This window comes from Pogoniulus pusillus, chromosome 11, assembly GCF_015220805.1.
Source record: "Pogoniulus pusillus isolate bPogPus1 chromosome 11, bPogPus1.pri, whole genome shotgun sequence".
In the NCBI taxonomy this organism is placed as follows: domain Eukaryota; kingdom Metazoa; phylum Chordata; class Aves; order Piciformes; family Lybiidae; genus Pogoniulus; species Pogoniulus pusillus.
The window spans coordinates 19,534,332-19,546,658 of NC_087274.1; the positions used below are offsets into that span (position 1 = coordinate 19,534,332).

The 12,327-nt window shown below is 39.3% G+C and overlaps 1 protein-coding gene across 8 annotated transcripts in view; it reads left to right on the plus strand.

The window, feature by feature from the left end:
• The window catches only part of KCNIP4 (potassium voltage-gated channel interacting protein 4), a 332,118-nt gene that overhangs the window by 84,609 nt on the left and 235,182 nt on the right, over nt 1-12,327 (plus strand). The window contains exon 1 of one of the 8 annotated variants that reach the window (XM_064151348.1): nt 4,536-4,825. The exons of the other annotated variants lie outside the window; for them this stretch is intronic. Within the exon in view, the coding sequence (XP_064007418.1) occupies nt 4,738-4,825 (88 nt within the window). The 5' untranslated portion in view covers nt 4,536-4,737. Of the gene's footprint in view, nt 1-4,535; nt 4,826-12,327 lie in introns of those variants that run through there. 8 annotated transcript variants of the gene reach the window in all.

Sequence of the window (12,327 nt, forward strand, 5' to 3'; positions counted from 1 at the left end):
GGAAGGTCAGGCTGGAAAGTTAGTTGCTTGTGTTTGACACTCAGCATTCTGGGGTGATGAATATTTAATTAGGCAAGTGAAGACCGTGTGGGAGGTTGAGGCAGTTGTAGCTCCTGGTTGACTGTCTGCAGTATCATCTTAGAGTGTTGTGTGAAAATGAATCCTTGGGGTAAGCTTCAAGGACACTGAGCAGGTGAAAAAAAAAGGATTCTGACGGAGCAGCTGGTTTCAAGGAAGTTAAAAATAATAGAGACAAATGTTTTAAGTGATTTTGTTACACTGGTCAAAGGTTTTATGTTCCAGTGGGCAAGAGCACCATTTTTTATTAAGCTCTATACATGCAATAGAGAATTAAGTCTGAATCTCTAGAATCTGGAACTACAGAAGCAATGAAAGTAATTCATTTAATGCAGGTATTATCTATCAGAATGGTGAACGTGTATAATTTGTTGATATTATGCAAACAGCATGAGGTAGCAATCATTTTAAGGACAGCAATAGAGCTGTTTGATTTTGAGGATATTATTCTTAGCAAGCTTTCAGGAGAAGCTAAAATTTGTAGACAAAAGCAGGAAGACTGTATTAATTTTTAGTGGCATAGGCTAGGACAAAGGTTTCTTGTTATTTTGTTTTCTGCTTTAAGAAACATTACAGGCAGTTTGGATAAGTAATTTCACTATGAAAGGCATTTTAAAAAAAAAAGTCATCTTTATAGAAACTTGGGCAGTCCCTTCACTATCTGCCCTGGGCCCTGGGGAAGTTAGTAATCACACACGAGATGAAACAAGATCATGCCCACATCCCATATAGACATCTATTTGAATATGAAGTAGATGAAGCAGAAATAGTTTTGTGCTCCTTGGTATCACTATAGCATTCAGGACAGACAACAGTGAGCAATAACCATTTTACACTAAGTAAATTTGAATCGCACATTACTACCAGTCAGTTAGAAAGGGAAGATACCTGCATGCCTGCTTCTCCAGGTCACATTCTAGCATAAAATGATCTCTGGGTTTTGTTAATATCCAATATTAAATTTGGGCAAATGAAATGCAGAATTTTTGTTACTATTTACTGGCTGTGGATAAAAGCAGTGGCTGATATTTTCATAGACATGATGAATATTTGGAAATTAGGTCTGCAGTTCACAGTGACTTCTGTGATTAAGGACTCAATGACTTCTATGTTTAAGGACTCTAATCCTTAGAGCATCCACTGTAGAATAAGGGTGACCAACTCTGGACACCTTGGTACATAATAATGTCAAATTGTGAAGAAGTCCAGAAAAAAGCTACTAAAATAAATAAAATGGGAATTGTGATGTAGGAGGACCCTTGCTTTTGTAAGAGACAAGGAGCAACTGAAAAGGAGATCTAATGATGGTCATCTACTTGTGGCAGCTGTTTATTATGGTGATCACAAACATCTCACTGTTACCTTGTGTTCACCCATCTGTTTATTTCTACCATCTGTTATTTCTTACCATGTACTCTTACTGTAAATATCATGTCTGTTCTTTGAAATAAGGAGGCTAGAAATCCTCTGGTAAAAAAAATGTTCAGTTGTGGAATTCAGCATCTGAATTAAGAACAAAAGCCCTTGCAAGCCTGTGGAGTCAAGTGCAAGGAAATTATGTATACAGGTTTCCAGTGCTCTGGGTTGCCTTCCTGCTGTCAGCCTTTCTGAGGAGGTTAACACATCTAATTGAGTTGATTTTGTGGTTATTATAAGATTTCAATTTGCTTTTAGTCAATAGCAGAGGCTAGTTCAGAAGGAAATGTTTCCTTTTGAAGTTGGAAGAATGTTTAAACAGAATGCAAGTGAGAGTTATAGAAGGCAAACAGGTTCCAAGAAGCCAATAAACCTATGCTCTGTGTATGTCATTTCAACTTGTGCTGCTGCTTTTTCGTTCCCAGACTAGCAGATATGTTTCTGGTGTGCAACATCCTCATTGCAGGGGTTTCTTGTTTTCATCCAGTATTTGTGATGGTCCTTAAACCATTACATGGTGCTTTTTGCAAGCCGAGTCTTACTATGGAAGCAACACCAAATTTAATTTCTTCTTCTTGAGTATTTTAAGAGATGATTTTGCTTTAATTTGGTATTATATATAATCTGTATTTAATAACTCTGTCTCAAAAAGGAACTAATGCTAGCTAATTCAGCATTATTTATCATTTAATGCCAGGCTGTCACAATGTTCCGTTCTAAGACAAGCAATGTGTTTGGAGGTTAAGTCATAGGCTTTTTGTAATGCTATTAAATGATTTCTGTTTTGGTCTTCATTGCTTTATTTTATAGTGAAATGCTACTTCTACAGAGGAACAAGAAAAGGTGTTGTGAAATGCTCTGACCTACGTGATTCTCATAGTTCTGTCATTTGTGGTATGAAACTCAAGCCGAATATGGTTAGGGTGCACTTCAGTAGCTAACACATGTGCCTGGGGTGTAGACACTGAGTCTCTAAAAGGTCTAAAAACACACATGGAATTGCATCTATGGATTGAACAGAACTGAATTTCATAAACTGATGCTTTTGTGCTTTTCTTGCTGTGGTGGTGAAGTTGTTAAAGATTGATCTCGAGCTTTGTTTAGAAATCCTCAAAGGAAGATATTTTATTATCGTCAGTTAATTTGTCTTAACAGCTGTACTGTACACTTTATACACTCATGGGAACTTTTCCACTTTGCATTTAAACAGGATTGCTGTTGGGGAGCTAGATTCAGATCCAATTCTGTCTGCATACTGCATTGTTTCTTAAAAACCTATCAGTGAAAATGGTCAGAAAACTTTAGTGACCTCTTTCACAGGTAGCAGTTATTGCTGCGTTGAAATATATGATGTGTAGAAAAAATGTCAGAACTGATGCAGCTTTGGTTTTATTGTCTGGGGCAAAGAGGGAAAGGAGAGGAACAACCAACAAAACATGTTGTTTGTGATAAATGAGGCTTTAGAAAACCAGAATTTCAGTTCTTTACTGTGAGTAACATTGCTAGTGAAATTTCTATAAAGCAATTAAAAATGTCAAAGGATTAAGGAGGTCAGGAATTCAAGCTGAAAACTATTTGCTTTGGCTGCTTCTGTGCCCTTCTAAAGAAGAGATACACACTTCAGTTTTCAGTATCTCTTGCCTCTCCCAGCTAGTTAAAAACTTTCCTTTTCACAGACCAGAGGAGTGTAGAAACTTTTAAGGCACACTGCAGTCTCTAGTGCCTCAGAATTTGAGATTTTCTTGTAGGCCTTTTTTTTTGGCAAAGGTTTTCTAAAAAGACACAGAAAATAGTTACTGTTTAAGATGAAAGACTACGTAGGAAGTATGTAAACATGAAATACTGAAATTTGCCCAGTTCCTTCTCAGGCTAAATAAACTCTTCTGTGGGATAATCCTGGGGACTTATGAGAGCTATTCAATTTTGGTTCTTTCCACTAACTGTGTAGCCTCACTGGAATCCCAGGACAGCATTCTTGCATTTTAGATAACAGACAGAAACTATGTCATCTAACTGCAACTTTGATAATGCTTTGATGTATTGTGTCTGTAATGTATTTATCTCTGCTCAGCACATGATATAAAGAATAGCTCACAGATGTACCTTTTTTAAAATCTTTTTTTTTTAAAGGCATTCACCAAAATGTTTTATGGTTGATGCTGTCATTAAAATTAGATCAGACAGTGATTTTCTTTGGTTAAGCTCTTCCTTAATGGGTTCTTTGTCTTCTTTTAACTGTATTAGACATTAGTTGTTGCATCACACTCTAATGCAATTGAGCTGCTGTTTAAGTAGTACAGGGAAGCAGGTACTCCAAGGGAAATGAAAACACATTCTTTGGTCATGGATAAAGACTTCAGCAGATAATTTTTATTAATAAGAAACAGTTTTCTCATGAGAGGGAGAATAACGAATGTGTAGAGGAGTAGTAAGGAATGCACGCGGTTTCCTAAAAAGGCTTCCTTGGAGCGATCCTAGGCACAGGTTACCTGTGCAGCATCCAGCTTCCCACCTGTTCCAGGTCGGTGAGCTGGAGAGCAGGGAGAGCTTCCTGCACAGAGGTACCACTTGGGGGACTCTTGGTTCCTTCTGTGCACTTGTGCAGTGGCCGGGGTCTTCCATGACCTTCAGCAGGCTACAGGTAGAGTGTGGCAAACCTGCCAAGTTCAGGCGGTCGGGAATCGCCTCCACCCCTAAATTTCATTCCTCTAGGCGAGGCTGGGGCTTGGCAGTCCTCGGCTCTGACCTTGAGCGGAGCGATGCAGCACCTGGCACCAGGATGCTCTCCAGCAGGTCGAAGGTTCGCTGCTGAGCTTTTCCCCTCCCCTCTGCAAGGCGGCACCCGAGGCAGCTGCGCTGCGCTGCGCTGGCTGCCCGCGGCCCGGGCCTGGCGGCGTGTGCCTGCGCGGGGCGGGCAGCTGGCCCGGCTCAGGGCTCAGGGCTCAGCCCCACCGCTCCGCTCCCCTCCCCTCCCCGCGCGCGGGGGCTGCGCGGCTGTGGAGCGGCGCGCGGGCAGCGCCTGCCGGCGGGTCCGGCCGCGGCGGCTGCGCCCTGCTGTGGCTGCCGCTCTCTGCCGCCGGGACTCCTGCTTGCAGGCGCCGGGGCTGCCTCGGCGGCAGCGTGCGTGGCTGCGGGGAGGCGAGGCGAGGAGTTGAGAGGCTGTGAAGTGCCCCAGAAGTTTGCCGGCAGCAGCGGCTCGCCTGCCCGGCAGCGCTCTGCCCAGAGGAATACCCCTGGCTTAAAATGAGTGGCTGTAGGAAGCGCTGTAAGCGTGAAGTACTGAAATTCGCCCAGTACCTGCTCAGACTAATCACAGGTTCTCTTCACACAGGTAATGACTGCTTTTCTTTCTAGTCGAACTCTGCAGCATGGTAACAGGGAAACTGCCTAAGGTTAATACGGCCGTGGCATGGTTTTGTGTTGCAATTCCTTTCATCTTAAAGAAGGAATCGGTGAGCTACTTAGTGCCTGAGTATCATAAAATCAGCATGTACGCTCTGATGTCGCAGTGTCTAGGCAGTGTAACCTTTGCTAAGCACTGACACACCTGAATCCAATCTGGGATGCGATCGTATGTGCTTTCACCTGTGCACCTGTGTGCATTCAAGGTAAGGCCATGTCATGGCCATAAAAGATGACTCTTATGCTTTCTAAGTTTGCTCTTTCTTGAACTGATTAACTTTGACAGGTAGTCTGTGTTTATCTTTTTTTCCTCAGATGCATGCTTTTGCTTAAGATTTAAATCAGTTGCAAGCTGTCAACGTGATGTTGCAGTGTCTTGGTGAAAACTTTAACACTTGTGCTTCATTTTGCCCTTAAAGAATCTGAAACATAAATAGCTGTCAGCTTTATTTATTTATTTATTTATTTTCTTTAACCTTGGACGGACTGTCCAGTAGCAGGAAAACATTTCAAAGCTGGACTGAACAGACACTGTAGTTTTCTTCTTAGCACTTTGCAAAATATACTTTTCTCATAACTCAGCATTTTCTATGCAGTTCCCAGCGGTTGACAAATACAATAGCTTATATGATGTCATTCTATATTTTTAGAATATAACTGTGCATCTTTTTGGACCTCAGATATATTATTATTTTCCTTTGGAAAAATCATCAAGCAGAGGTGCAAGTCTGGTATCAGCAGATAATAATCGGTTGTTGTAATGTGATCACTGAGAATGGAAAGGCATTTATTTTGCTACAGGTATTCTGAAAGTTGCTGCTGGTTTTTAATTTTTTTTTTTCCAGTTTTGGGGGAAAACTGGCACTGATGGAAGGATTGGGGAGCAGAGTTGACTCCAGTGATAATTAAAATTATCAATGCATACAACTTACTAGATTTGGGGTTGGGATGCTATGAAGGTCAAGGTATTGTATACATTATAGGATGTTTGTAGCTTGTGGAAATCTGATACAGCTTTGTAGTAACTTTGAGTGTCTTGTAACAGAATTCCCCTGACTTTATTTTCTTTACAATTCTTACTCTATTGTGGTTTCTCTTTTGTGAATTGTATCAATTCAGAATTCTCAAAAAATGCTAGCTGGGGGTTGCTATGGGGATTAATAATATGTGATGTAAGAAGAAAGCTATGTTAGAAATGAACACCAATACTCTTTTTTTCATCCACCTCCCCACAAAGTCATCCAAGCTTTTCCTTTCCTATGTAGCAAATGATGCACACTGTTTTTCAGTGACATTAGTACTGCCAGCTTTCTAAGTTCACAATTCAAAACCATTTTTAAGAATTGGTGTGGATGTTCACTTTTTTGTTACTACTACAATAAGTTATTTTATTTGTAATTAAGAAGTACGTTTTCAGTGCCAAATTGCTGAAACATGTTTCCTTAAATGAAACAAGCAAAAAACCTCTCACTCTTAGGAACTCCTAAGAACTGAGATACTTCCTAGGAAAATTTCAGTTCATTTTTACTAAAGGCAACAGTATCTTACTACTGTTACTAGCTTAATAGACTTCGTATGTTCAAATTATGTAGCAAATAAGATCACTATAATGTGCTAATAATTGAACTGCTAAGGGAGGTAGAGCTCCACTATGCAGTTGTTACATAGCCCAGCCTTCTAATTAACCTCAACTGTTGCAATACCAGTTACTGTTCCTTCTGCAAAATATAATGCATAATTCATTATGTTGATAATTAGTTGGTAATTAATGAAAACGAATGAAGAAGCCTAGTTGAAAGTGTGAGAAAGTTATACTTTAATTTCTGTATTAAAAATACTGCTGTTTCTGTCTTGGAAGATTCAAAAAATGCAGGATAGCTGTCAGAAACAAAAAAGTGTGCTTGTTTAGCATTTACAAGAAGGCAATCTGCTCACTTGATGACTAATTCTTTTCAAACTGTAGATGTTTACTAAGCAGCACAGTGGTGAACACAACTTAATTTCCTTATTGACTTGATTTGGCCCCTGATTTCTTTTTCAAGTGGTTTTTAATATTTAAATTAATAGACTGGAACTGAACATCACTGAAAGCATATGGACTGAATCTAAACCATTCCTAATTTCCCTGGAGTTAAGTATAGAGTCATAGAATGGCTTGAGTTGGAAAGGACCTTAAAGATCATCAACCCCCCCTACCATGAGACACCTCTCACTAGACCAGGGTGCTGAAAGCAGCATTAAAGCATGTTGAATCTTACTTAATCCACATCCATAGAAACTGGTACAAGCTCTACTGCAGCTGGTGTGTTTACACTGAATAGAAAACAAGAAAGTGAGACTAGGACAGAAGCTGGGTTTAGTGGCTATAGGCCCAGCTAAGAAGTCACTGCTTGTTCATACAATTTATTACACACATATTTGTGTGTACACACAGAATTGAAATCTAGTGTAAAATTTATCTCATACAGCTGTCTCTGATAGCATGTAAGCATGCACTTACACTTAATATTCAGCTTTGCCGTAACCATTATTAATGAAACTATCCCCTTGCTTGAAAGTAAATGCTGCATAAATCTTTACAATGGATATTAAGAGGCAGTTTCTGACTGAAACCTTTTTTGGTTTAAGCAAGTTACTATGACAGAAAAAGGCAGAGAAGTGTAGTGAAAATAAACACTGCTTTAAACACAGTTTTCATTTTTCTGATACATATTAATTTGATGTGTTTCCACAAGTGAAAAAGACTCTCTGAAATACTTGAAGACCACATTTTTCAAATGTTATACTAATGGGTATTGCCATAAAGAACTTAGTGCTGTTGTTGAGAATATGTCAGTTTTTGGATGGGATGTGCATTTGTGTGTAGTAGATAATACAATAAATCGTTGCAAGATCAAAAAATAGATCACAAATTATTTTGAAATGAAGAAGGCATAATTTCAGAGCAATGGCTACTAAATTTTGCCTGTCACAACTGATAATGCATGAGATTAAAGAGATAAGAGAAATAAAACTCTAATCATTGACTTAAGTGGTAAATTTTCACAAGTATATCCTTTTAAAGTATGTTTATTTTAAATGCCTCATATGACAAATTATGAAAGAGGCTAGGTTTTCCAAGACAAATTCAAGTTCCCAGTAAGCATATGCATTTACAATAAAGAAGGAAAAGGAAAACAGCTCTGGACTATTTTTATGTTATCTTAAAGAAACAGGACCTCTCATACAGGCTTTTTTATTTAGAAGTAGACTATACTATAGGCAATGCTCTGAGACAGAAACCCAAAATGTACTGAACATAGCAGTGGTTAGCATGAAAGAAACTCAGGGAAATGCTGAGAATGCTTTGACTTAGTGCATTTATGCTACTTTCTGATCCAAGCTGGAGCAGATTATAAGTATTCCTTTTGTTGATCCAAAAAACCCAAAGCCTAGCTATATGCCTCTCACATGTTGCAGCTGCAGACATGCAGCTTCTAGCAGTTTTGTAAAAGAACATTCACATTTTAAGTAATGTGATTAATTAGAAAATATATGATGATAAACCACTGGTGATCTCTCGCAAATTATAAGTTGTTCTTCTTTTCAGTATAGGGTCTAGATAGACTTCCTTTGCTTCCCTCAATTTGCATGCCTCTCTCTTCCTTTAAGCACTATCTGCAAAACTCAGCGTTGTGCAAAATATTCCAACTTCCAGTTTTATTATCCTGCATGTGGCAGATTGACTGAACATCACAGAAGACTGAAGTGAAAAATTTGTGTGGGTAGAAGGATATCTTGAAGTAGGGGATTTAATACTGCTTCCCTAATCTTTAAACATTCTGCTGACTGTGTTTCTGTCATTGGCTCAGATATCCCTTGTTTTGAAGAGATCAAGTCCATCATATAACCTATTTCAAATAGTTGGGTTTTTTTTTCAGTCCTTCCTAAAGAGTCCTCTTTTGAGGCATTAAGCTTTCCTGTGGTATGTTAATGAGAAAAGGACAGGCAGTTACCATTCTGCATACCATTTGTTTTGAAAAGATTGAGCTTTATTCTCTCAGTGCAAATCTGAATCTTAATTATATTGAAAGATAGGGTTCAGCTTCTCTTACAAGTGACACTCTGAAAAGCATCCCAAAACTATCCTTAATGATGTCCTTTTGAAAGTCCTACAGCCTTTAGCTGTCTTGTAAGAGTCCAAACTACTGACATAATTTATAAAGACATTGAAACCAGCACTATGTAGGACACAGCACCTGACGTTATGTTTAAAAATACTCTCAAAGGAACTCTCAGAAAGTTACTGAATTATGCACACAAAATATAAGGAAAGAGTAACATTAAGCCTACCCAAGCCTTACGTGATACCGTAGAATCATTCAGTGTTGGAAGGGACCACAAGGATCATGCAGTTACAACCCCTCTGCCATGGGCAGGGACACCTCACGCTAGATCAGGTTGTTTAGGGCCTCATCCGGCCTGGCCTTAAACACCTCCAGGGATGGGACTTCCACCACCTCTCTGGGCAACCCATTCCAGGGTCTCATCCCCTGCGTGGTGAATAACTTTATCCTAACATCCAGTCTGAATCTACCTATGTTTAGCTTTGTTCCATTCCCCCTAGTCCTATCACTGCCTGACATCCTAAAAAGTCCCTCCCCAGCTTTCTTATGGGCTCCCTTAAGATACTGGAAGGCCACAATAAGGTCACCTCGGAGCCTTCTCCTCTCCAGACCAAACAGCCTCAACATCCTCAGTCTCTCCTCAGAGGAGTGGTGCTCCAGCCCTCTGATCATTCTTGTGTCCTTTCTCTGGACGACTTCCAGCACATCCATATCCTTCCTGCAATAGTGGCTCCAGAACCGTATGCAGTACTTCAAGTGAGGTCTCACGGGTACTGAGTAGAGGGGGAGGATCGCTTGCCTCGACCTGCCTCAAACTACCACATGGCCACACCATGCAGGCCTTAAAAGTCTGTGTGCTTTTCCTTGAAGTATTACAGAGTAACTTTGAGAAAGAAACAGCAGGGAGTACAGCATAATTAAAAGTAAAACTTTGAATGCAGAAACATACCTTATAGTAAACAGACTGGGTTTTGATTGTTGAGCTTTTGTTTACAGGGACTTTGTATTGGAGACAGATTTTGTGTGATGATTTGCAAAGATGGTTAAATGGCAGATAAAATTCCATGGAGATTAATATGAAGTGATGCGTGCTGTGCAAAGTGAGCTTTATGGCTAAATGGATAGGTGGCAAGCTTACCATTACCTCTCAGCAATGAAAGCCCAGGGCTGAGAAACCTGTGAAACTCCTTACTAAAGGGTGTTGTAAGTGCAAAAAGTTCTGCATGAGTTCAGAGGGACAAGATGGGCAAGCACTTGGAAAAAAGTCTGTTGGGAGTCACTGACTAGGTTAACTGTAGCATGCATAAGAAATCCTCTGAGATGAAAATAAACAGCGACTAGGAAAGTGTTAGAGGAAAATATGGAACATGCTAGTCTTGCTTCTCTGAGCATATGGTAATAGCTGCTGCTAGAGACAGGATATTGTGCTAGACAGATCTTCAGGCTGATCTAGTGCAAGCACATTTTTATGTTAAAATTAACTTCTCTGCAGCTAGGGTAATATCCCTGCTTCAAAGAATGGTAGAGCATCACAGTTTAACAATTGTAACCTCTACATCTTCTTAAGAAGTGTTTTTGACTAAGTAGGCTCTCCTGAGCTCCTTCTTCCAATCACCAGAGGTTTAAAAATGGTAGGTTGCATGGACATATAAACCACTTATGAGGTCATTTGAAACATTTCTTTTCCACGTGGCATTGTACAACCTAATTGTAGTAATTGTTGCATGTGATTTATTTTTATTTTAAAATTATTATTATTTTAGTATCTTGAGTTTGTTAGGCAGCACAGCCTTAGAATAAGTTTGAGGACCTTTTATATCTATATATTTCTATGGTTTTGGTTCTTTCTCCCCACCCTATCCCCCCACCCCCTACTGAAAATAATGCTCTTACTCTGTTGTCATAGTGTTAGCTATAAATATGAATGATTACATTTGAAGACTTAATGCAAATCCACAAGACTAGCCTTAAGTCTAAATGCTCTCCTACTCCTTCAGGCAACTGTACTCTTTACTGTCCTGAAAAGGGATTGGAAACTTACTGATGGAGGAAAATGTGAGTATGTAAGAGCCAAAGCAGGGATAACTAGGGAAGATGGCCTCATCCTATCAGTAGCAGAGTCAATAGATGATCATTTAAGAGAAGATAATAAAAATATATATAATTTAAAACTTCTCTGTTTATGGATTTGCTTCATAGGTTTATTTGTGGATGTTACATGAAAGATGCAAGCTAGGAATAAAAATGAGAAACCCTGGCAATTTTGTTCACCCTTATATGACAATATATGTGTGTGCTTTTAGATGACTGCAGTAACAGGACATACTTTAGCTTCTAATTCAATGAATTGCAATCTCATATAAACTGGGATAACCACATATTTGTAGCCTGCAAGACTTGTCTTGAATGTGAACCTGCATTAAAAAAAGTATTTTTACTGTTTAATAGTTTAATTTTTGAGTTCTTTAAGAACATTAGAGACAGATGATGGCAAATTCAGTACCATCTTTGGATATAAAGTGGTATGGAAAATAGCAGCAATGTGTTGCCTTGGAAGTATGTGGGAACTGAACTATGTGCTAACAGCACTTCTGTCTTTAACTGGTTATTAGAACTGGTTATTCTATGTGCCTGGCTCTGAAACAGCCAAGTAGAAAACAGAACTGATGAAACTCAGCACGTGTGTGTGGCCATGACAAAAGGCAAGCTTACATCAGCAGGCACCTGTTTATGTGGAACAGTGTACTGACACCAGTTGTCACATCCCATTGCTCTCTTTCCCAGTACAATGTGGTAGCCTTAACTTGCATTAAGGTGCTTTTAGACTATATGTTTTTGACATTGTTTCCATGTGTAACCCAATCCACTGTTTTTTGTGTGGACTAAATGGGGTGACACATTTTTATGCTGACTAAATGGAGTGACACACTTAACGTGACACTGAACTCTAAATTTGCCTGTTGGCTCTTCATAATGACAACCTGTCAAGGAAGATAACACAATTCACTTTAAAGTATGTTTCAATTTCAAAACTGAAGTACTTATTTTGAAGGAGTTAAAAACCAGAACAAAACAAACAACCAAACAAAACAAATAACACCCCTACCCCCAAAAAACATGAACAAACCCACACCAGACAAACTATTAATTCTCTGGAGCTGAACTCCTGAACTTTCCAGTGCAAAAAGCTGTCCACATTACGTCAGCTGGTACTCTAAACATGGATTAAGATAGCCCCTTTAACTCTTTTTAGTGCTAATTTACTTTATTTTGAAGTCTGGTGCAAAATTGTGTACACTTTGAACTGTATGTGGAGATTGCTCCA